Source organism: Leopardus geoffroyi, chromosome E2 (genome assembly GCF_018350155.1).
Source record: "Leopardus geoffroyi isolate Oge1 chromosome E2, O.geoffroyi_Oge1_pat1.0, whole genome shotgun sequence".
NCBI lineage: Eukaryota > Metazoa > Chordata > Mammalia > Carnivora > Felidae > Leopardus > Leopardus geoffroyi.
Window position 1 is genome coordinate 17,349,568 of NC_059335.1, and position 22,071 is coordinate 17,371,638.

A 22,071-nucleotide genomic window follows, 5' to 3' on the forward strand; every position below is an offset into this window, starting at 1 on the left:
GTTTAGCTCCTGCCCACATCTTCGCCCTTCCCATCCTTTTCAGTGTGGTGGCTTCCCTACACTTAGCTGTGGACAGTCTGTTTTGGCAGTCTTCAGGTCATTCTCGGGGTTATTCACACTGATGTGGGTGTTACCTAGGTGTATCTGTGGGACAAGGTGAGCTTAGGATCCTCTTATTTTACGATCATCCCAGGAGGTTTTTCCCTGGGTTTTCTTTTTATCTCTCATATACCCCCATAATGGGCACTGGACAGGAGGCCTGCAACCAATAACGGCTGTGCGTGCGCATACACACACCTAGAGAAAGCTACTCTATCTAGCCAAAAGACCAGGAGCAGGGAAGCCCAACAGACTTAGTGGGATTCCTAGCACTTGCTCCACAACCTAGATCCTAGCAACAGTTTCATCAGCTGGCTGCAGAAGCGGCAAGAATTCTCAGTGACCGATCTACCACTAACAGCAGCAAGAGAAAGTCTCTTGATGTACAAGCTCCCACTTCACAACCAGGGCACTGGCTGACAGACTGATTCACCCAGAAAGGTACTATTAGCAGAGTGTTGCATCTCCCTGTGTCCTCTGCCCAGTGACATAAGGAAATCCATGCCCAGTGGCTTCTGTATCTCAGTGAAGCTCAATGTATCTCAATGGCTTCTGCCTCCCTCATCCCACACAAGGTAGCCCAGCTACACTGGGGATCCACAGTAGCTTTCTGTCTCTGCAGATATCACCATTGAGCAGGAGTCCCAGCAGTACCAGAATATAAAGCATATCAGAATAGTATTGAAAGGGCTCTGAAAACTAAGCTGTACAGCTAAAATTAAGCTGTACAGCTTTACTAAGCTGTAAAGACTACAAAAGTAGGCCAGATCTATGCACTAAACCTAACAGCAAGACTTCCTGCTAACATAGGAGATTTCGATAGATTTAAGTAGACTCAAGACTCTCTTGGGGTGACTGGGTGGCTCAGTCGGTTAAGCATCCAACTTTGGCTCAGGTCATGATCTCGTGATTTGTGAGTTTGAGCCCCACTTTGGGCTCTATGCTGACAGCTTGGAGCCTGGAGCCTGCTTTGGATCCTGTGTCTCCTCTCTCTGTTCCTCCCCTGCTTGGGCTATCTTCTCTCTCAAAAATAAATAAAGGTTAAAAAAGTTAAAAGAAAAAAGACTCTCTTAACATAATAACTAAAATGTCTAGGATACAACAAGTCACTTGTCATACCAAAAAAAGGCATGGCCAGGCATCAAAAACTGATAGAAGAATGACACTTTAAAGGAAAACAAAACATTTAGGAGAGTAGGTATCATTTTTCCATGATTCCCTCCATATTAGTTTCTTAGAGCTGATATAACAAAGAACAAAGCTGATGTGGCTTAAAACAAGAGAAATATACTCTCTCACAGTTCTGGAGCATTTATACTGAATCGCAGATATCATCAAAGACCTCTAATGTGTAGAATGGACCTTCCCTTGGCCTCCAGGACCCTACACTTTCCTTGATGACCTCCTTCCTTCCCAGTCATCCCTCTGCCATCTCTACTTCCTCAATGCAATTTTCTTTAACTTTACCAATTTCTAATCAATCTTAATTTTTCCTACTATAACATTAGAACATAGTTCTTGATCCACTACTGTTAACACATAAAAAAAGGTATTCTTGTCACCCAGTAAAGCAACTCATAGGCATTTTTAAAAATTAATAAACACTCTATTGATTGTGTCCTTTGATGAATAGAAGTTTTTAAGTCTGGTGTACTCCCATTTATCTATTTTTGATTTGGTTATCTATACCTTGCTTGGTGTCATATCCCAGAAATCACTGCCAAATCCAATGTCATGAAATTTTTTCCCTAAGTTCTCTTCTAGTTTTGGGTCTTACATTTAGTTCTGTGATCCATTTTGAGTTAATTTTTATATATGGTATAAGGTATGGATCCAACTTTATTCTTTGGCATGCGGATATCCAGTTTTCCCTACACCATTTGTTAATGATACAGTCCTTTCCCCCACTGAATGGTCTTGGTACCCTTGTCTGAAATCATCTGGTCATATAGCTGAGGGTTTATTTCCAGACTTTCTACTCTATTCCACTGATCTATATGTCTGTCTTTATGCCAGTACTACTACACTGTTTGTTTACATAATGCTGTAATTAGTTTTTTTTTTATTTTTTTTTAACATTTAATTATTTTTGAGACAGAGAGAGAGAGAGAGAGCACGAACAGGGGAGGATCAGAGAAAGAGGGAGACACAGAATCTGAAACAGGCTCCAGGCTCTGAGCTGTCAGCACAGAGCCCGATGCGGGGCTCTAACCCAGGGACCGCAAGATCATGACCTGAGCTGAAGTCGGATGCTTAACCGACTGAGACACCCAGGCACCCCTGTAATTAGTTTTGAAATCAGATTTTCCCTAATGTGTCTAAAATAACTTTCCCAGCATAACATTCTGACCACTTGGCCTACTCCTTGGAACAGCTTCCTGCTTCCTGACCATTGCTCACTCACCTGGGCACTGTTCTCCTGTCACTTCCCTCACAACCATCCAGGGCTCCTTCCCTTGCTCTAATGAAGAGATCACAGCCGGCTTAGAAATAGAAAGTCCTGGTTATAAGAAAAGAAATGGAGATGAAGTGGAAATCAAAGTACCCAAATACTATGATTCAGAACTGATCAAAATAAATAAACTATAGCACAACATGGCACTTGATAAACTCTACAGAAGAAAAAAGAAAAAATTAAACACTCATATTTAGGTAAACTCAAGATTAAAAAAAAACACAAATAAATAGGTGATAAAATGCTGCTTAAATTAGGTAAGATTTCTGTCCCTACTTTGCTATGAGGAAAAAAAAAAAGAAAACAGCTTCCTGAGTATCCTTATTTCAGATATTTTTCAATGATATGTGAAAAGTTCTTAGACTGTAACTCCCAAATGCAAATTGTTTAAAAGACAGCACATTAGTTGTAGGAAATGGAAGTGTTCATTTGAGCACTAAATAGTAAGTGATACTTCTTGATGCAGCCCATTGCTACATTAATTGGGAAAGCTATTTAGTTTTAACCTATGCTAGGGCACCTGCAGGTTTAGTACAGTGCAAATGAAAACAAAAGATGAAGTGGTTTCTTTGACCACTGAACTAATTAATAATTAATTAATATTAAGTTAATATTAAATAATTAAGCATAAGCTTTACCGGTACAGACTTCCAATTCTGTTCTTTAATTATCAAGGAAGAATGTCAATTGTGAGTACCAGAGGAAGGTGTAAGGATGGGGAAAAGGGAAAATGAATGTGCACCTCTATCTAGGTGTGCTCATTTCTCTGCAAAGAGAAAAGTCACCTAGTTATTTGAAAAGTAGCCCTAAAACGCATGGGAAAGAAAGCAGAAAACAAGAAACCAAGAAACACATTCTAAATTATAAGAGGCAGATAATTTTACCCAATGAAACCAAGTTGCTATAGTTCTCCAACATCACATCTTTGTACAAACTCCTCTGCGTAGGGTTCAGGCATTCCCATTCCTCCTGAGAGACATCTATAGCCACATCTTTGAACATCACCAACCCCTAAAATGACAAATCACAGTACTATTTTTGAAATTATAAGAAATATTTTTCAAAAGGAAGGAGAGGTGCTAAAAGAAAACATGCAGGACAGGAGTAGTGTATATAGTGGATAGTGAGTATATAGGCAAAGGTTGGAAGCTTGTGACATGTGTCAAAAAGGGATTCAGGGCACCTGGGGGCTCTAGTCGGTCAAGCGTCTAACTTCAGCTCAGGTCATCATGATCTCACAGTTCACGTGTTCAAGCCCCCTCATTGACTCTCTGCTGTCAGCACAGAACCGCTTTGAATCCTCTGCCCCGCCCCTCTCTGTCCCTCCCCTGCTCATGCTCCCTCTCTCAAAAATAAACTAAAAAAGGGTTTAGTAGGACTAACGTGGAGTGCCTACAGGTTCTTAAAAATTCAATTTCTGCAGACACATCCCTTACACAGAGTGGAACACTGTTAGTCATCTAGAAATTTAAAAAATAAGTAGAGGTTCCCAACTAAGTTAAATAGCTGGAAATTTTTTAATCTTTCCAGATGTGTCATGAACACCTCCATCTTGAGAAAAAGGACTTGAAGATTTTTCTTCATTATTATGATATCATGTCATAAGCATTTTTTACTTTTCAGGCAAATTCTTTAGTAAATATCTAGTATAGCTTGTATTTTCCAAGGATAGATAGAACAACATTTCCCATCCCATATGCTCTTCTTCAGTGTAATCTGGACATGCCCCCACACCATTTGTATAGGAACTATGTTCTCTGCCCTTGAACCGGATCCTGAGAAAACAAGCTAACTTACTCAACTTAAAGTATAGCAGAAATGACTTCTGAAGCTAGAATATAAAAATGTCTCCCTATCCAGTGAGAACCTACACCAATTCCTATAATGTAGATTTGAAAAAGTAAAAATTGTGGAAAAATTCGAAGATTTCTCATGTGTGATTCAATTAACCATTTTTTCCCTGACAACAGCACTTCCGGTGAGGACATCTTAGCTGGGTGGCTGGTTTTTCTCCTACAGTCTTACTCTGCTCTCAATCTCACATTGTCCTCTCTGCTCCTCAGTGCTGGTGCCAACAACTGTCCCTCCTTCTCTAAAATCTAATGTCGTCATTTTATCAGACTATACATGCATTATTTCTACTTATTATAGTGATTAGCTGACATCCAGCTTTTTCCCCCCTAGGAATTTTAGCTCCTGGCTCAGTGCCACTATCTCCAATACTACTCCTACATTAATTCTCAGTAATTTCAAATATCTATATAAGTATTCCATCTATTATCCTGGCCTCCCAATTCTCTCACCTCCTCTCCAATGATCTTGCCTTCCACTCTAGTTTACTCTTCAGGTCACTACCCTAGTAACTGCAACATCTCCAAAATATCAAGTGTCCTTCTCTCTGGTCACCTTTATTATTATTTTTTAATGTTTTATTTTATTTTAGGGAGAGAAAGCAGGGGAGGGGCAGAGAGAGAGAGGGAGACAGAGGATCCAAAGCAGGCTTTGCACTGACAGCAGAAAGTCCAATGTGGGGCTCAAACTCACCAATGACGGGATCATGACCTGTGCCAAAGTCGGACGCTTAATTGACTGAGCCACCTAGCTAGGCGCCCCACCTTTTTTTTTTTAATTATTTAATTTCTTTTGAGAGAAAGAGAGAGACAACATGCATGCATGAACAGGGGACGGGTAGAGAGAGAGGGAGAGGGAATTCCAAGCAGGTTCTGTGCTGTTACAGTGCAATCTCTGGTCACCTTTACATTGTCACTCACCCCACTCATACCTCTTCTCTTCTTACCCAACTTAAATTCTATGTTCAACTAATCATCTAACTTCACAATGACTGCTAAGATGAACTTCCTTTTCATACTTGCTTAGCAAAGCCTGAATCCTAGATAAATCTAACTCTTCTTACTCTGTCACTGTATCTATGTAGCCAAACATGACTAGAGAAAATAACCAACCTTAATGACAGGTTTTCATTTTTATATTTTATTTTCCTTTCTTAAATGGTTCAGAACAACAACAAAAAAAAAGATAAACATTCAGAGGTCTTATTCCCAACCCTTTCCTTTCCATTGTCTCCCACCTCCTAACCGCTATAGATGAGCAATTTTATAAGGTTTTTTTTGTATGTCTTTGCAAAGTTTTTAAGCAATTATAAATACATATGTATGTATTATTTTTCACACTTTTACACAAAAGGTAACGCACTATAATATATACATTGTTCTGTATTTGATTTTTGAATTCTAAGGTTAATGGTTTCCTTATTTTCCTATAGGTACATATCACCCATTTTTTGTATTTATCATAGTTTATTTAACCAGGCATCTATAAATGGACACTTGGTTGTTTCTAATCTTTTGCTATAATAAGCAACAGTGCAATGAATACTTCTATAAATGTGTCATTTTGTATATACACAGATATATCTGTAACAGAAAATCTCAGAAATCAGATTCCTAGGTCAAAATGGAAAACGCACTTGTAATTTTGGTAGATGCTATCAAATTTGCCCTCCACAGCAGCTGGACAATTTTCTCAGATACCAGCAATATATGAGAGTACCTGTTTCCTCACAGCAAAGCCAGCAAAGTGTTTTGTCAAAATATTTTGTTTTTATCCATTTAATAAGGTAAAGAAATTGTATGTCAGTAGAATTTTAATTGGTATTTCTTGAATTATTTATTGAGAATTTTTAAGGGCTTTTTATGTTTCTTTTCCTGTGAAAACTCTGTTCATATACTTTGACTCTATCCTACTGGGCTGTTGGTCTCTTTTTTAAATTTCTTAGTCTTTATAGGGGTGTCTGGGTAGCTCAGTTGGTTAAGCATCTGACTTTGGTTCAGGTCATGATCTCATGGTTTGTGAGTTCGAGCTCCCCGTCAGGCTCTATGCTGACAGCTCAGAGCCTGGAGCCTGCTTTATATTCTGTGTGTGTGTGTGTCTCTCTCTGCCCCTCCCTGACTCGTGTGCACTCTCTCTCAAAAATAAATGTTAAAAAAATTAAAAAATAATAAATTTCTTAGTGTTTATAAATTAGATAAGTTTAGCATCTGTACATGAATTGTAAATACCTTCCCAATTTTGTAATTTCTCTTCTGACTTTGCTTACCAGTGTTTCTTGCCATACAGAAGTTTTTTTATTTTTATGTAGTCAAATTTGTTAATACTTTCTCTTTTAGTTCCTACAATTTTGAGTCTTAGTTAGGCAGTCCTTCCTCACATCAAAGTTATGAAGGAATTCTCCCATGTTTTAATCTGGTAATGTTATAATTGCATTTTAAAAACTTAAATGACTCAATTTAATTGGAGCTTATCCTATATGGTACATGAGATAAAGACTGGGCTTATTATGTTCCAACATGGCTACCTAGCTATCCAATACCATTCATCAAGTCTATCTTTAACCAAGGAGGTAAAAGAACTGTACCGTGGAAACTGTAGGATGCTGATGAAAGAAAAGTGAAGAAACATCTGAAAAGATATTCTATGCATAAGGAAATGGAAGCATTAACATTGTTAAAATGTCCACACTACTCAAAGGAATCTACAGATTCAATGTAATCCTTCAAATCCCAGTGGCATTTTTCACAGAAATACAACAAACAATCCTAAAATTTGCACGGAACCACCAAAGACCTCAAATAACCAAAACAATCTTGAGAAAAAGGAACAAAGCTAGAGACATCACATGTCCTAATTTCAAACCACATTACAAAGCTATTGTAATCAAAATAGTATGGCATTGGCATAAAAACAGACACACAGATCAATGAAACAGACCAGGGAACCCAAATACCACATACAGTCAATTAATTTATGACAAAGGAGCCAAGAATATACAATGAGAAAAGGACAGTCTCTTCAATAAATGGTGATGGGAAAACTGGACAGCCATATGCATAACAATGAAACTGTAGCACTACCTTATACCATACACAAAAATCAACTCAAGATGGATTAAAGACTTGAATGTAGAACCTGAAACTATAAAACTTCTAGAGGCAATCATACAGGTAAAGGTACTTGACACTGGTCTTGGTGATGATTTTTTTGGATTTGAAGAGCAAAGAAGAGCAAGAGCAGAAGAAGAGCCAGAAGAGCAAAGGCAACAAAAGCAAACATAAACAAATGGGACTATATCAAACTAAAAACCTTCTTTATAACAAAGGAAACCATCAAAAAAAGGAAAAGGCAACTTACAGGGAGAAAATTTTTGTAAATCATGTATCTGATAAGGATTTAATATTCAAAACATATAAAGGACTCCTACAACTCAATAGCAAAAGAAAATAAATAATAAATAATCTGATTTAAAAATGGGAAGAGGAATCAACAAAACTAAAAGGAAATTGATGGAATGGGAAAAGATATTTGCAAATGACATATCAGATAAAGGGTTAGTATCCCAAAGCTACAAATAACTTACCAAATTCAACTCCCAAAAAAACAAATAATCCAGTGAAGAAATGGGCAGAAGAATAGACACTTTTCCAAAGAAGACATCCACATGACCAACAGATACATGAAAAGATGCTCAGTCACTCATCATCAGGGAAATACAAATCAAAACCACACTGAGATACCACCTTATACCCGTCAGAGTGTCTAAAATTAACAACTCAGGAAACAATAGATGCTGGCAAGGATATTATGAAACGGGAACCCTCTTGCACTATTGGTGGGAACGTAAACTGGTGCAGCCGCTCTGGAAAACAATGTGAAGGTTCCTCAAAAAATTAAAAATAGAACTACCCTATGACCCAGCAATAGCACTACTAGGAATTTAGCCAAAGGATACAGGAATGCTGACTCACAGGGGCACATGTACCCCAATGTTTATAACAGCACTTTCAACAATAGCTAAATTATGGAAAGAGCCTAAATGTCCATCTACTGATGAATAGATAAAGAAGATGTGGCTTATATATACAATGGAATACCACTTGGCAATGAGAAAGAATGAAATCATGCTATTTGGGGCAACGTGGATGGAACTGGAGGGTATTATACTAAGTAAAATAAGTCAGTCAGAGAAAGAAAGATATATGTTTTCACTCATATATGGAACTCGAGAAACTTAACAGAAGACCATGGGGGAAGGAAAGGGGAAGAAATAGTTACAAACAGAGAGGGAAGTAGGCAAACCATAAGAGACTCTTAAATACAAAAAACAGAGGGCTGATGGGGGACGGGGGAGAGGGGAAAATGGGTGATGGGCATCGAGGAGGGCACTTGTTGGGATGAGCACTGGGTGTTGTTACGTAAGTGATGAATCACGGGAATCTTCCCCAAAAAACAAGAGCACACTGTACATACTGTATGTTAGCCAATTTGACAATAAATTATATTTATTTATTTTTAATTTTTTTTTAAACATTTATTTTTGAGAGACAGATAGAGACAGAGCATGAGCAGGGGAGGAACGGAGAGAAAGGGAGACACAGAATCCAAAGCAGGCTCCAGGCTCCGAGCTGTCAGCACAGAGCCCGATGGGGGGCTCAAACTCATGAACCAGATCATGACCTGAGCTGAAGTCAGATGCCCAACCGACTGAGCCACTCAGGCGCCCCAACAATAAATTATATTTTTTAAAAAATTAAAAAATACAAATGGGAAGAGGATCTGAAAAGACATTTTTCCAAGGAAGACATAAAAACAGCCAACAGTTACATGAAAAGGTGTTTAAAATCACTGATCATCAGGGAAATGCAAATCAAAACCACAATGAGATATCTCCTTGTACCTGTTAGAATGGCTATTATCAAAAAGACAATACATAACAAGCATTGACAAGGATGTGGAGAAAAGGGAACCCTTGTACACTGTTGGTGAGAAATGTAAACTGATGAACCTACTATGGAAAACAATATGAAGATTCCTCAAAAAAATTGAAAATAGAACTACCATATGATCCAGCAATTCCACTTCTGGGTAATTATCTAAAGGAAATGATGTGGCGCCTGGGTGGCGCAGTCGGTTAAGCGTCCGACTTCAGCCAGGTCACGATCTCGCGGTCCGTGAGTTCGAGCCCCGCGTCGGGCTCTGGGCTGATGGCTCAGAGCCTGGAGCCTGTTTCTGATTCTGTGTCTCCCTCTCTCTCTGTGCCCCTCCCCCGTTCATGCTCTGTCTCTCTCTGTCCCAAAAATAAATAAACGTTGAAAAAAAAATAAAATAAATAAATAAATAAAGGAAATGAAAATATCTACTTGAAAAAATACTGGGACTTCCATGTTCACTGCATCACTATTTATAATAGGCAACACAATAAACAACCTAAATGTCCACCAAAGGATGAATGGATACGGAAAATGTGATACAGACATACGCACACACAACTATTATTCAGCCATTAAACAAAACAAGGAAATCTTACCATTTCCAACAACTTGGATGGACCTTGATGGCATTATACTAGGTGAAGTAAGTCAGACAGAGAAAGACAAATACCACATGATCTCATTTATGTGTGAAATCTAAAAACAGAAAACAAAAATCAAACTCATAGGTACAGAGAACAGGCTGGTGGCTGTCAGAGGCACAAGGAGATGGGTGGGCAAAATGGAAGAAGGTGGTCAAAAGGTTATAAACTTCCAGTGATAAAATTAATAAACCCTTGGGAGATATAATGTACAACATGGTGACTATGGTTATAAATACTCTATTGTATATTTGAAAGTTGCTAAATGACTAGATCTGAAAAGTTCTCATCACAAGAAAAAAACTTGTAAGTATGTGTGGTAATGAATATTAACTAGACTCACTATGGTGATCACTTTGTAACATATACATAAACATATACATATACTGAACTATATTGTGCACCCAAAACTAACATATGACAGGCCAATTATATCTTAATAAAAAAGTCCATCATTAGCCTACTGTTTTGAGATGTCACTTTTATCCATATTAAATTACCATTTGCAGGTACATTTCTAGATTTTTCCATTCCATTCCTTTGATCTATTTATAAATCAGTACCATGTTGTTTTTTAAATTTTTTTTTTCAACGTTTTTTATTTATTTTTGGGACAAAGAGAGACACAGCATGAACGGGGGAGGGGCAGAGAGAGAGGGAGACACAGAATCAGAAACAGGCTCCAGGCTCTGAGCCATCAGCCCAGAGCCCGACGCGGGGCTCGAACTCACGGACCGCGAGATCGTGACCTGGCTGAAGTCGGACGCTTAACCGACTGCGCCACCCAGGCGCCCCAGTACCATGGTGTTTTAAGTATCATGCTTTACATTATGTATAATTATATAAATTATCTGGTAGAACTTATTTCTTCTCTAATAGGGGATTAACAAGATTCAGAATCACAGTCAACAATATATAATATACAATGTTGAGTACACAATCAAAAATCATTAGGGGTGTGGGGCACATGGGTGGCTCAGTCAGTTGAGCGCCCAACTTCGGCTCAGGTCATGATTTCATGGTCCGTGGGTTCCAGCCCTGCGTCGGGCTCTGTGTTGACAGCTCAGAACCTTGAGCCTGCTTCAGATTATGTGTCTCCCTCTCTCTCTGCCCCTCCCTCACTCTGTGTGTGTCTCTCTCTCCTTCAAAATAAACATTAAAAAGAATTTTTTTAATCATTAGATTACTAGTAAAAGATTTACTAGAAATACAAAAAAGAAGAAAATGTGACCCATACTCAAAAGAAAATCACCTAATAGAAACACAAATAAATGATTCAGATGTTGAAATTAGTTAGCAAAGATTTGAGAACTTTAGGTACTTTTAAAAAGAACCAAAGGCAAATCCTGAAATTGAGAAATAAAAATTCACTGGATGGATCTATAGCAGATTAAACACAATAGAAGAAAAGATCAGTAAATTTCAAGACAAGTCCATAGGAATCACTCACTGAAAGTCCAGAGAGAAGACTGAAAAAAAATTTAAAAACCGAAAAGAGCCATAATGTTCCATGAGACACTTGTCAATCCAACATATGTGTAATTGGAGACTCAGAAAAGCAAAACAAGGCTAAAAAAATCTTTAGAAACATTTGGGAAAATATTTTCAAATTTCATTTTTTAAATATTGATTTATTTATTTTTGAGAGAGAGGACAAGTGGGGGAGGGGCAGAGAGAGAGAGAGAGAGAGAGAGAGAGAGAGAGAGAGAGAGAGAGAGAGACACAGAATCTGAAGTAGGCTCCAGGCTCTGAACTGTCAGCACAGACCCTAACGTGGGGCTTGAACTCACAAACCATGAGATCATGACCTGAGCCAAATTCAACACTTAACCAACTGAGCCACCCAGGCACTCCCAAATTTCATTTTTAAAAAAGCAACTCATAGATTCAAGAAGCTAAACGAACCCCAAGTAACATAAAAACAAAGAATACTAGGGGCACCTAGCTGGCTCAGTTGAGAGAGCACGATCTCAGGGTCACGAGTTAGAGCTCCACATTGGGTGTAGAGATTACTTAAATAAAAGTTTGAAAAAAACACACAAAGAATACTATACCTATGATCATTATAAACAGCCCACTGAACACCAAGGAAAATGAAAAAAAAAATCTAATAACAATGGAGGCAAGACAGTATCGTTAAAATGCTGAAAGAAAGCTGTCAACCCCTAATTCTATATCCAACTGAAATCTTTCAGAATTGATGGGGAAATAAAGCTTGGGGTTTTGTGTGTGTATTCTGGTTTTTTGAGAGAAATGAAAGCTGAGAGGTTTGTAGCACAGAAGACCTATGTTATTAAAAATGTTAAAGCAAGTTCTTCAGGGGGACAAAAAATTGACATTAGGTAAAACCTTCTATCCACAGAGGAATGAAGAGTACCAGAAATGGTAAATCGGGAGGTAAATAGAAAATATATCATTTTAATTTCAGAATTTCTTCAAAAGATAATTGAAGAAAGAAAAGCACTGTGGTTTTATGTATTTAGAAATAAAATATATGACAACAGAAAAAAAGTGTGAGGGGAAAATGGAAGTATCTAGCTATAAGATTTCTGCATTATTTGTGAAGTTGTATAAAATTATTAGAAGACTGTGGGGCACCTGGGTGGCTCAGTTGATTAGGCATCCGACTTCAGCTCAGGTCATGATTTCATGGTTCGTGAGTTCCAGCCCCACGTCGGGCTTTATGCTGACAGCTCAGAGCCTGGAGCCTGCTTCAGATTCTGTGTGTGTGTCTCTCTCTCTGCCCCTCCCCTACTCACACCCTGTCTCTCTCTCTCAAAAACAAATGTAAAAAAAAAAATTTTTTTTTCTTTTTAAATACTAGAAGACTATAATTATATATTTTTAAGGGCATATTGGAAGCTGCCTGGGTGGCTCAGTTGGTTAAGCATCTGACTCTTGATTTCCACTTAGGTCAGATTTCGTAGTTCATGAGATCGAGCCCTGCAGTTGGCTCTATGCTGACAGCACAGAGTCTAGTTGGGATTCTCTCTCTGCCCCTTCCCCACTTGTGCTTGCTTTCTCTCTCTCTCTCAAAATAAATAAGTAAACTTAAAAAATCAAAATAAAAGCATATTGGAAACCTTAGAACAGCCCCTAAAACAATAAAAGAGTAAAAATAGTATAGCTAATAATCCTAAAATGGAGATAAATAAAATACTAAAAAAGTAGTGGAGACACATGAAATACTAAAAAATATAACATGTGTCCAAGAGAAGGCAGGAAAATGGGGGTGGGGGAGGGGGTGGGAAGAAGAACAGGTGACAAGAAAATAAATTAAAACCTAATAATCACGTTGAATTTAAACAGTCCATGGAGAGGTCAGCAAACTTTTTCTGAAAAGGCTCACTTAGTAAATATTTTAGGCTCTATGAGCCACATATAGTCCCCACCACATATTCTTCTTTATTTATTTATAACCCTTCAGAAATGCAGAATCCTTCATAGATTGAGGCTGTAGGCTGGACTAGGCCAGCATGCCACAGATTGCCAACCCCTAGTCTAGATACTTGAAGGTAGGGATTATCAGACTAAATAAAAAAGTAGAACTGCACTATGTGCTGTTATATGAGATACACTTAAAATCAGTTAAAATGAGGGGCGCCTGGGTGGCGCAGTCGGTTAAGCGTCCGACTTCAGCCAGGTCACGATCTCGCGGTCTGTGAGTTCGAGCCCCGCGTCGGGCTCTGGGCTGATGGCTCAGAGCCTGGAGCCTGTTTCCGATTCTGTGTCTCCCTCTCTCTCTGCCCCTCCCCCGTTCAAGCTCTGTCTCTCTCTGTCCCAAAAATAAATAAACGTTGAAAAAAAAAAAATTAAAAAAAAAAAATCAGTTAAAATGAAAGGATAGGGAAAAGATATGCCATGATGTAACAATAAAAGAAACCTGAAGCAGTTATATTAATAAAGAGAACAGAATGCAAGAAAAAGAGTATTACCAAAAGGAACATTTCATAATAAAGGGGTCAATTCATCAAGAGGACATAGAAATCTTGGGGCACTTGGCTGGTTCAGTTGGAAGAACATGCAACTCATATCTCAGGGTTGTGAGTTTGAGCCCCATGTTGGGTGTAGAGATCACTTAAAAATAAATAAATAAACAGGGGCGCCTCGGTGGCTCAGTCGGTTAAGTGCTGACTTCGGCTCAGGTCATGATCTCACAGTTCGTGAGATTGAGCCCTGCATTAGGCTTTGTGCTGACACCTCAGAGCCTGAAGCCTGCTTCAGATTCTGTGTCTCCTCTCTCTGCCCTTCCCCCAGTCACACTCTGTCTCTCTGTCTCTCAAAAATAAAATAAACATTAAAAAAATTTTTTAATAAATAAAACACAAACAAAAAAAAGAGGACATAGCAATCCTAAATATGCACGCACCTAACAGAATTTCAAAACACATAAAGCAAAACTGACAGAACTGTAACAGATAAATCTGCAGCTTTATTTGTAGATTTTAACAGTCCTCTCTCAGTAATTGATGGACCAAGGGACCAAAAGATCAGAAACATAGAACACTTGATCACCACTTCAAACCACTTGATTTCATTGATAAACACGCTATCTAACAATAGTATAACACCCCTTTTTCTTCTCAAATGCACATTGAGCATTGACCAAGACAGTACACATTTTGGACCATAAAACAAGTTTCAATAAATTTAAAAGAATCAACGTTCCAGAGTATGTTCTCTGACCACAACAGAAGTAAATCATGAATTAAATGAATTAAAAAAGAAATTCATAAAGACCTGAATTCAGAAAGATCTAAAAAGTCCCCCAAAATTTGGAAGTTAAAGAAGACTCTTCTAAGTGGCCCATTGCTAAAAGAAAAAACAGAATTATGAACTCAGAAAAGAAGAGAAAATTAAGCACAAAGTATGCAGAAAGAAGGAAAGAATAAGATCAGTAATCAATGAAATAGCAATCTAACCAATGGTAAACTGGAGAGAAAAATCAATAAAACTAAAAGCTAGTTCTTTGAAAAGATCAATAAAATTGATAAATTGCTTGTATATTGATCAAGAAAAATAGACATGAATTATCAATATCTGACAGGCATTAAAAGGATAATAAGAGAATATTATAAACAGCTTTATGCTAATAAATTTGACATCAAAATGGAAATAAACTAATTCCTTACAAGATAAATTACTAACTTGATTCAAGAAGAAATAAAATCCCCAAAAACCCTGTCAATTAAAGAAATTAAAGTCTCTCCATGAAGAAAACTCCATTGTATTTGCTTTCTACTGCTGCTACAACAAATACAGTAGCTTAAAACAACACATTTATCATCTTACAGTCTGTATGTTAGAGGTCCAACAAGGGTTTCAGTAGACTAACTCAAGGTGCCAGCAGGGCTGTGTACCTTTCTGATGACTCTAGGAAAGAGTCTATTCCCTTGCCTTTTCCTTGCCTTGCCAAGTTTCTGGAGGCCACTTAGGTAGGTCATGGACCCCTTCCTCCATCTTCAAAGCCAGGAGTATGTATATTCCATTCTCACATCTCCCTCTGACCCTGATTCTTCAGATAATCCAAAATAATGTCCCCGTCTCAAAATCATTAATTTAATCACATCTGCAAATTCCCTTTTGCCAGATAAGGTACCATATTCACAGGTTCCAGGATTAGCATGTAGATAATACTGGGGGTCATTATTCTGCCTACCACAGGTGCATTTGTTGTTGAAGTCTATCAGACAATTAAGGAAGAAATAACACCATTCAAAAAATTCTTCCAGAAAACAGAAGAGGATGCATTTCTTGACTTATTTTATAAATTAACGTAGAATAAAGACATTTTCACATAAAGGACGTTGAGAGTATTTGTCATCAGAAAACACAAACTATAGGAAATGCTGAAGGAAGATCTTTCAGCTAAAAAGAAATGATATAGGAGCGCCTGGGTGGCTTAGTCGGTTAAGCACCTGACTTTGGCTCAGGTCATGATCTTACAGTTTGTGGGTTTGAGCCCCAAATCAGGTTCTGTGCTGACAGCTCTCTCTCACTGCTTCGTTTTCTTTGTCTCCCTCTCTCTGTCCCTCTTTGGCTTGCACTGTCTCTGTCTCTCAAAAAATGAATGTATGTTAAAAAAATAATAATAAAATTTAAAATTAAAAACAAAAAGAAATTATATCAAACAGAAATTCAGATCTCAAGAACTGAGAGTAGCTGAAAATAGTATATACATGGACGCATTTGCAAATAATCCAATAAGGTATTTTTTCAAGATCCTTCACTTCTGTGGATTTTCCCTTTAAAATTTTCATATTGTGCTTTCTTTTTCTTTCCTAATTTGAGATTTGTCATATTATCTTATTAATAATGTTTTTCCTGTTTTCTAACACACATAATTTTTATTTTTATAAATCCCCTCCATATTTCCTACTACTTCCTTTCAACTTAAATGTTTTCATTATTTTTGTTAGAAGGACTTAAAGCTGTAACTTTTCCCTTAGAGTCTTACTTAAACTAAATCCCATGGGTTCCAAAATATAGTACTATCATTGAGTACTAGAAATCCTTTGCTTTTAGATTATATTTCTTCTTTGATCCAGGAGTTAAGATGGATTTTACAAATTGTTGCTAAGAGTAATTTTATTTTTCTGATTTTGTTGTTATCTTAGCTGCATCTGTGTTCAGAGAACATGGTTTATCATTTCTACTTATTTGGACTTCAGTGTGGCCTAATATTTTATCATTTTTTCTGAATGGTCTATGGAGACTTCAAAAGAATGTATATTCATCATTACTAGGATACAGAATTGAATATATATCAAAAAGGTAGATTTGATGGAGTATTTCAACCTTACAAAATGTGTTCACTTGGCCTGACTTTGACTGAAAGCGTTAATTAGTATCCTCTACCACTTTCTTCTATCTGCTTTCCTATTTGCTCAAGGAAATTTGATGGTATGCTATTTGATACGTGTCCATTTATAACTATTTTGTCTTCATTTTGAAATGTATACCTTAGAATTACATAGTGCCCTTCTTTGCCATGTTTAATGGTGGGATATAGCCTGAATTTTTGTCTGTTTTTGGTTTCCATTTGTCTGGTATACTTTATCCATCCTTTCATTAAATTTTCTGAATCACTTAAGTGTCTAATGCAGAGAGTTGAGTTTTTGAGACTCAATCTAAAGGCCTTTTTCTTTTAATAGGTGAGTTAAAAATCATGTATATTTACTGATAGGACATATATTTGTTTTTTGGTCTTTGTTTTATCTTATAATTATTTTGCTCTTTACATATACACACACTGTGTGTGTGTGTGTGTGTGTGTGTGTGTGTGTGTACCTGTGTGCCTTAAATCTTAAGTCTGGTGTTATATAAATTAGTTATTTTTTCTCTCTCTCACTACAAGTTAAGTTTCATAAGGGACAATTTGTAGGTGTCTTTTTCCCCTGCCCACCCCCCCCCCGCCACTGATTTATTCATAGTTACCTAGAAGAGTGCCTGTCACATAGCAGGTACTCAATAAATAATTATTAAATCACCTCATCAAACAAGAGAAACATATTTCTGACAAGAGAAACCTATTTCCCTCAAAAGAACAGTATTTTTATTCTCTCCTTCCCCTGGCAGAAGGCTGAGCATATGGGAAATGAAAAATGACTTACTGAATGAGTATAAGAACACTGGTTAGAAAGAAGAGGAGCAAAAAAGGAAGACTTTGAATTTTTGAAACCAACACTTACTCACTAGTCAGTTATTGTATGATAATCAATTGGGCAACAATATCAGGATAAAGAATGCTAATACTCCTATGACTATATATATAAAAAAAAGACTGTATCAATTAGGAACAAAAAAACCCACCAACTTACATGGGCCATGGCTTTTTTTAGAATTCAATGTATTTATTAGTCCTCTTCTTAGTTCCACTTTAGAAGAAACTCACAGTCCAAAGAAAGTATTGCTGGATGAAAGGGGTTTAAAAAAAAAGACATCAGATGGTCTTGCCTCTTAGCACCCAAAGTGCTAATGTGGAATGACATTTTTCTTCCCCCTATATGTCTATTATGCCCAGTCCCCATACACACATACATAAACTGTTAGAGAGAAATTGGACAAATCCCAACCTTACTCAAAACAAGGAGGGAAACCAGGTATAACAGGATGGATTCAAGAAAGACTGGAGCCAGGTTTTTTAGCAAGAAAGATTTAGAGAGTCAGACCAGTGTCTAAACCCTATGATAAAATGGACCCAACCAACATGTTCAGACTTATCCTGACAAGATCTTCACTGAAATAAAAGGGAAAAGGTAAAGGAAATAGACATTACAAAAAGATCAGGGATAGAAAATGATCCAATGATCACTTGGATCAAAACGATCCAACGAGGGGTGCCTGGGTGGCTCAGTCAGTTAAGCGCCCGACTTCGGCTCATGTCATGATCTCACAGTTTGTGAGTTCGAGCCCCACGTCGGGCTCTGTGCTGACAGCTCAGAGCCTGGAGCCTGCTTCAGATTCTGGATCTCCCTCTCTCTTTGCCCCTCCTCCACTCACGCTCTCTCTCTCAAAAATATTAAAAAAATTTTTTTTAAATGTTCCAACAAATGTCTCACAAGAATTTCAAAAATAGAGACTGATGGTACACAGATGGAAAAGAAAAAATAAATAGAACAAAAATTTCCAGAACAAAATAAATACTTGAGACTTCAGTTTGAAGTACTGGTGAAATTAAAAAAATCACACCTGGGGGCACCTGAGTGGCTTAGTCAGTTAAGCGTCCCACTCTTGGTTTCAGCTCAGGTCATGATATCATGGGTTCGTGAGCTCTAGCCCTGCACTGGGTTCCCTGCTGCCTGTGAGGAGCCTGCTTGAGATTCTTTCTCTCCCCGCCCCCCCCCGGCCAACTCACTCTCCCAAAATAAACTTAAAAAAAAATAATAAACCTCTTAAAAAAAAATCACACCTGGAAGCATCCTGGAAAATCTTCCGAAATTTGTTCCTGAGTACAGACAAAAAGACCTAAATATCTTATAATAAAGAATTACAAAACAATGTGTATTGTAGTCTAATCTTTGGCGGGAAAATACATACATATATGCACAAATATATATATGCATATATGTATGCATATAAGGTAGGTGAAAGCATTTGTAATAAGGTGTTCAGAGTGGTTGAAGAATTACAGACAACTTTAGTTTAAATGAAGTAATATAATAAAAAAATGTTTAAAGTTAATATGAACATTTCAGATAAGAAACAGTACATAATAAATAATCTTAGACACTGATTTTGGATGTGCAATAGTGCCATTATTTCCTCCTACTCTAGGTGTTTTTAAGGTGAATGGCAGAAGTAGTGAGGTAGAAAGTGGAGAACTAGGAGACACCAGGCCTTTCCCAAATAATCTCCACACCCAACGTGGGGCTGGAACTCACAACCCAGAGATCAAGAGTTGCATACTCTGCGGCCTGAGCCCCCAACCAAGCCTTTCTTGAAGCTTAAAAATTGTGTGACCTTGAGGTGATGTGGAGTAGACATTGTCTGTGGCCATGGTAACTATGTTTCTATGATACTTGGTGATGTGTATGAGTTCTTCAGATAATTGTTGGGGATAAGGGCTAAGTGGGTATGAGGGCGGTTTGTGGTTGGGGAGGGGTTATTTTGTTTTGTTTTACCATACTTGTGGCTTTGTCCAAGGATGTGTGATGATAAACGTGGGTTGGATAATGTGATTTTGCTTTGTGTTGTATGAATCTACAAGTGACTACTGGAATGTCTCCCTAACTGACTGATTAGGTGAGCCTGGGTGTAATGATTTGTGGAACTGTGCTTTTCTCTTTTATGCAAGTATATGGGGCTTACACAAATAACCACCCGCAATCACAGTCACAATCACATACAAACCCCATTCACACAAATGGTCGTGCAGACAATTACAATGTCACGAAAGCACGATCCCGAATCCAGTCGCTGTCACAACAAACAGCCAAATTTACTTATACACTTAAACTCTATAGTTTCCTTCACACACTCACAACAACCCGATCTATCCACCCTAGGGCAGCTCCCACACTTAAGAGGCCTAACACTCCAGACACTCCTCTTACCAAGCCCTCGAGCTCCAGGATTCCTTACCTTCAGCATCCTCAGGAAAGGTTCTAGTCCAAATTCTGATTCGCATTCCAGGCAAGGCCGGACGCCTCGCCCGGCACACACCACTGCCTCACCGCCCTCTGTGGCCGACTTTCCCACCGGAAGTAGCGTTGGACCACAGTGTCTTCTGGGAAACGTAGTCCGAAAGGGAAAACCCCCCGGAACTGAACCAGGTAAATCTTCCAGGCTTCGGGATGCACCTGCGCAGTTTCGTTCGGGCCTCGAGTGATGTCACAACCTCCCCGTTTCCAAGGCTCAGACCCGAATTTGGGGTCTGAATTCTGGACCTCGGATTCCTCTAAGGGCGGATTTCAGGCCTGGCACCGTGGCTGTCCCTACCCCCTCAACGTGGACGCGCACGTGCTGTGGTTTGAGAGGATTGTTGTTGTCTGGTGCGGAGGGATCCGGCTTTCATCTGTAAGGTGGCGATGCGAGATATGTTGTCTGAGTCGGAAGGTGCGAGTGCCCGAGGTTGAGTCGGCACAAGAGGAAGAGGATGTACGTTACACCGACTGAGTTGTCATACGCGAGGAAACTCATTTGTGAAACGTTTTTGAGGCCGTTTGAAATAGCGGTCGTGCTGTATACCCGTGTGAGTTCACGCGGTGAACACGGCCACGTTCAGTGATTATGAGGTGGTGTAATATGACGTGGCTTATGCGTGAGGGGCCATTTGAGACGGTATGATTGATTACGCACGCTTGCGGGCGACGAGGCTATGCGAGCAGTGACCTTGTAACATTCTGTGGGAGGCTGTTTGTGTTGAGTCTACTACCATACTAGCAGGAGCGGTTGGCTGTAGTGAGTGTCCCGAGAAGGAAGGAAGCTGGACCTGCCCGAGACCCGGGGGACCCAGAGGGGTGGGGCGAGCGCGTACTGAGCCTTGCATATATGCGTGGGAGAGGCATGAAGCGACATGTGACGTCTAAGTGAGTGTGAGATACCAGAATTGACTGAGAGGGGTGGAAGCTAGTACAGATTACCTGCCAGAAGGGACAGATCTAAAGATTTCTAACCTTGTTGAAAGTCCAGAAACCCCATCTCAAACTGTGATGTGAGGAAATGTATCTGTGACAAGTGATTGTTTCTGAGTCTGATTCTTGGTTACGTGTATGAGATGGTTTGCGCTTGATATTGTCCAAGGTGTTGAGTGAAATATACAAAGTATGTGAAAGTGATGTGTGACTGTACCCAAGTCTCGGATGAATTGTATGACAGTGAAAGGGCAGGTGATTACAATGTTGTAACTTTGAGGTTGATATATGTGAGCTTTAACTGAGTGTGACTCATGTGAGGGATTTGGTTAATTTGTTTTTGTGTGTTTTGATGCAACTTACGCAAGTTAGAAATCTGGATGGAAGATGGAGTGGTTATTATCTGAATGTAGTAACTATATGAGACATTGCAGTATTCTGGAGTGTGTGAAATTGAGTATGTGGTGATACCTACTCTAAACCTCTTTACTTATCTCTAGAAAGATAATGATAATTAAGTTTCCTGGAGCATTGGTTTTAACTTGAAAATTAAATTTCCAAGGGAAATTTTAAAAAACCTAACTATAACTTAAAACATGATTTTAAAAATATGAAATAATTTGAGGCACCTGGGTGACTCAGTGGCTTGAGCCTCGGACTCTTGATTTTGGCACAGGTCACGATCCCAGGGTCATGGGATTGCAACCTGATGGGGCTCTGTGCCGAGCATGGAGACTTTTTAAGATTCTCCCTCTGTCTCTCTCTGCCCCTCTCTCCCACGCTCGCTCTCTCTAAAATAAATTTTAAGGGGCACCTGAGTGGCTCAGTCATTTAACCATCTGACTTCCACTCAGGTCATGATATCACGGTTGGTGAGTTTGAGCCCTGTGACAGCACAGAGCCTGGAACCTGCTTCTGCGTCTCCTTCTCTCTCTGCCCCTCCCCCGCTTGCTCTCTCTCTCTCTCTCTCTCTCTCTCAAAAATAAACATAAAATTTTTAATTAAAAATAAGTAAA

General features: G+C 38.7%; 1 protein-coding gene across 6 annotated transcripts in view; it reads right to left on the minus strand.

Annotated features, from left to right (window-relative positions):
- ZNF461 (zinc finger protein 461) overlaps positions 1-20,463 on the minus strand; it is a 33,208-nt gene extending 12,745 nt beyond the window's left edge. The window contains exons 1-4 of one of the 6 annotated variants that reach the window (XM_045441101.1): positions 20,064-20,463; positions 17,801-17,892; positions 3,439-3,565; positions 2,504-2,599 (exon numbers count right to left, since the gene is read on the minus strand). In XM_045441101.1, the coding sequence (XP_045297057.1) occupies positions 2,504-2,599; positions 3,439-3,565; positions 17,801-17,809 (232 nt within the window). In that variant the 5' untranslated portion in view covers positions 17,810-17,892; positions 20,064-20,463. Of the gene's footprint in view, positions 1-2,503; positions 2,600-3,438; positions 3,587-9,935; positions 9,990-17,800; positions 17,893-20,063 lie in introns of those variants that run through there. The other 5 variants (XM_045441105.1, XM_045441102.1, XM_045441106.1 and 2 more) reach the window with 5 other exon arrangements.
- Positions 20,464-22,071: the final 1,608 nt, after the last annotated feature.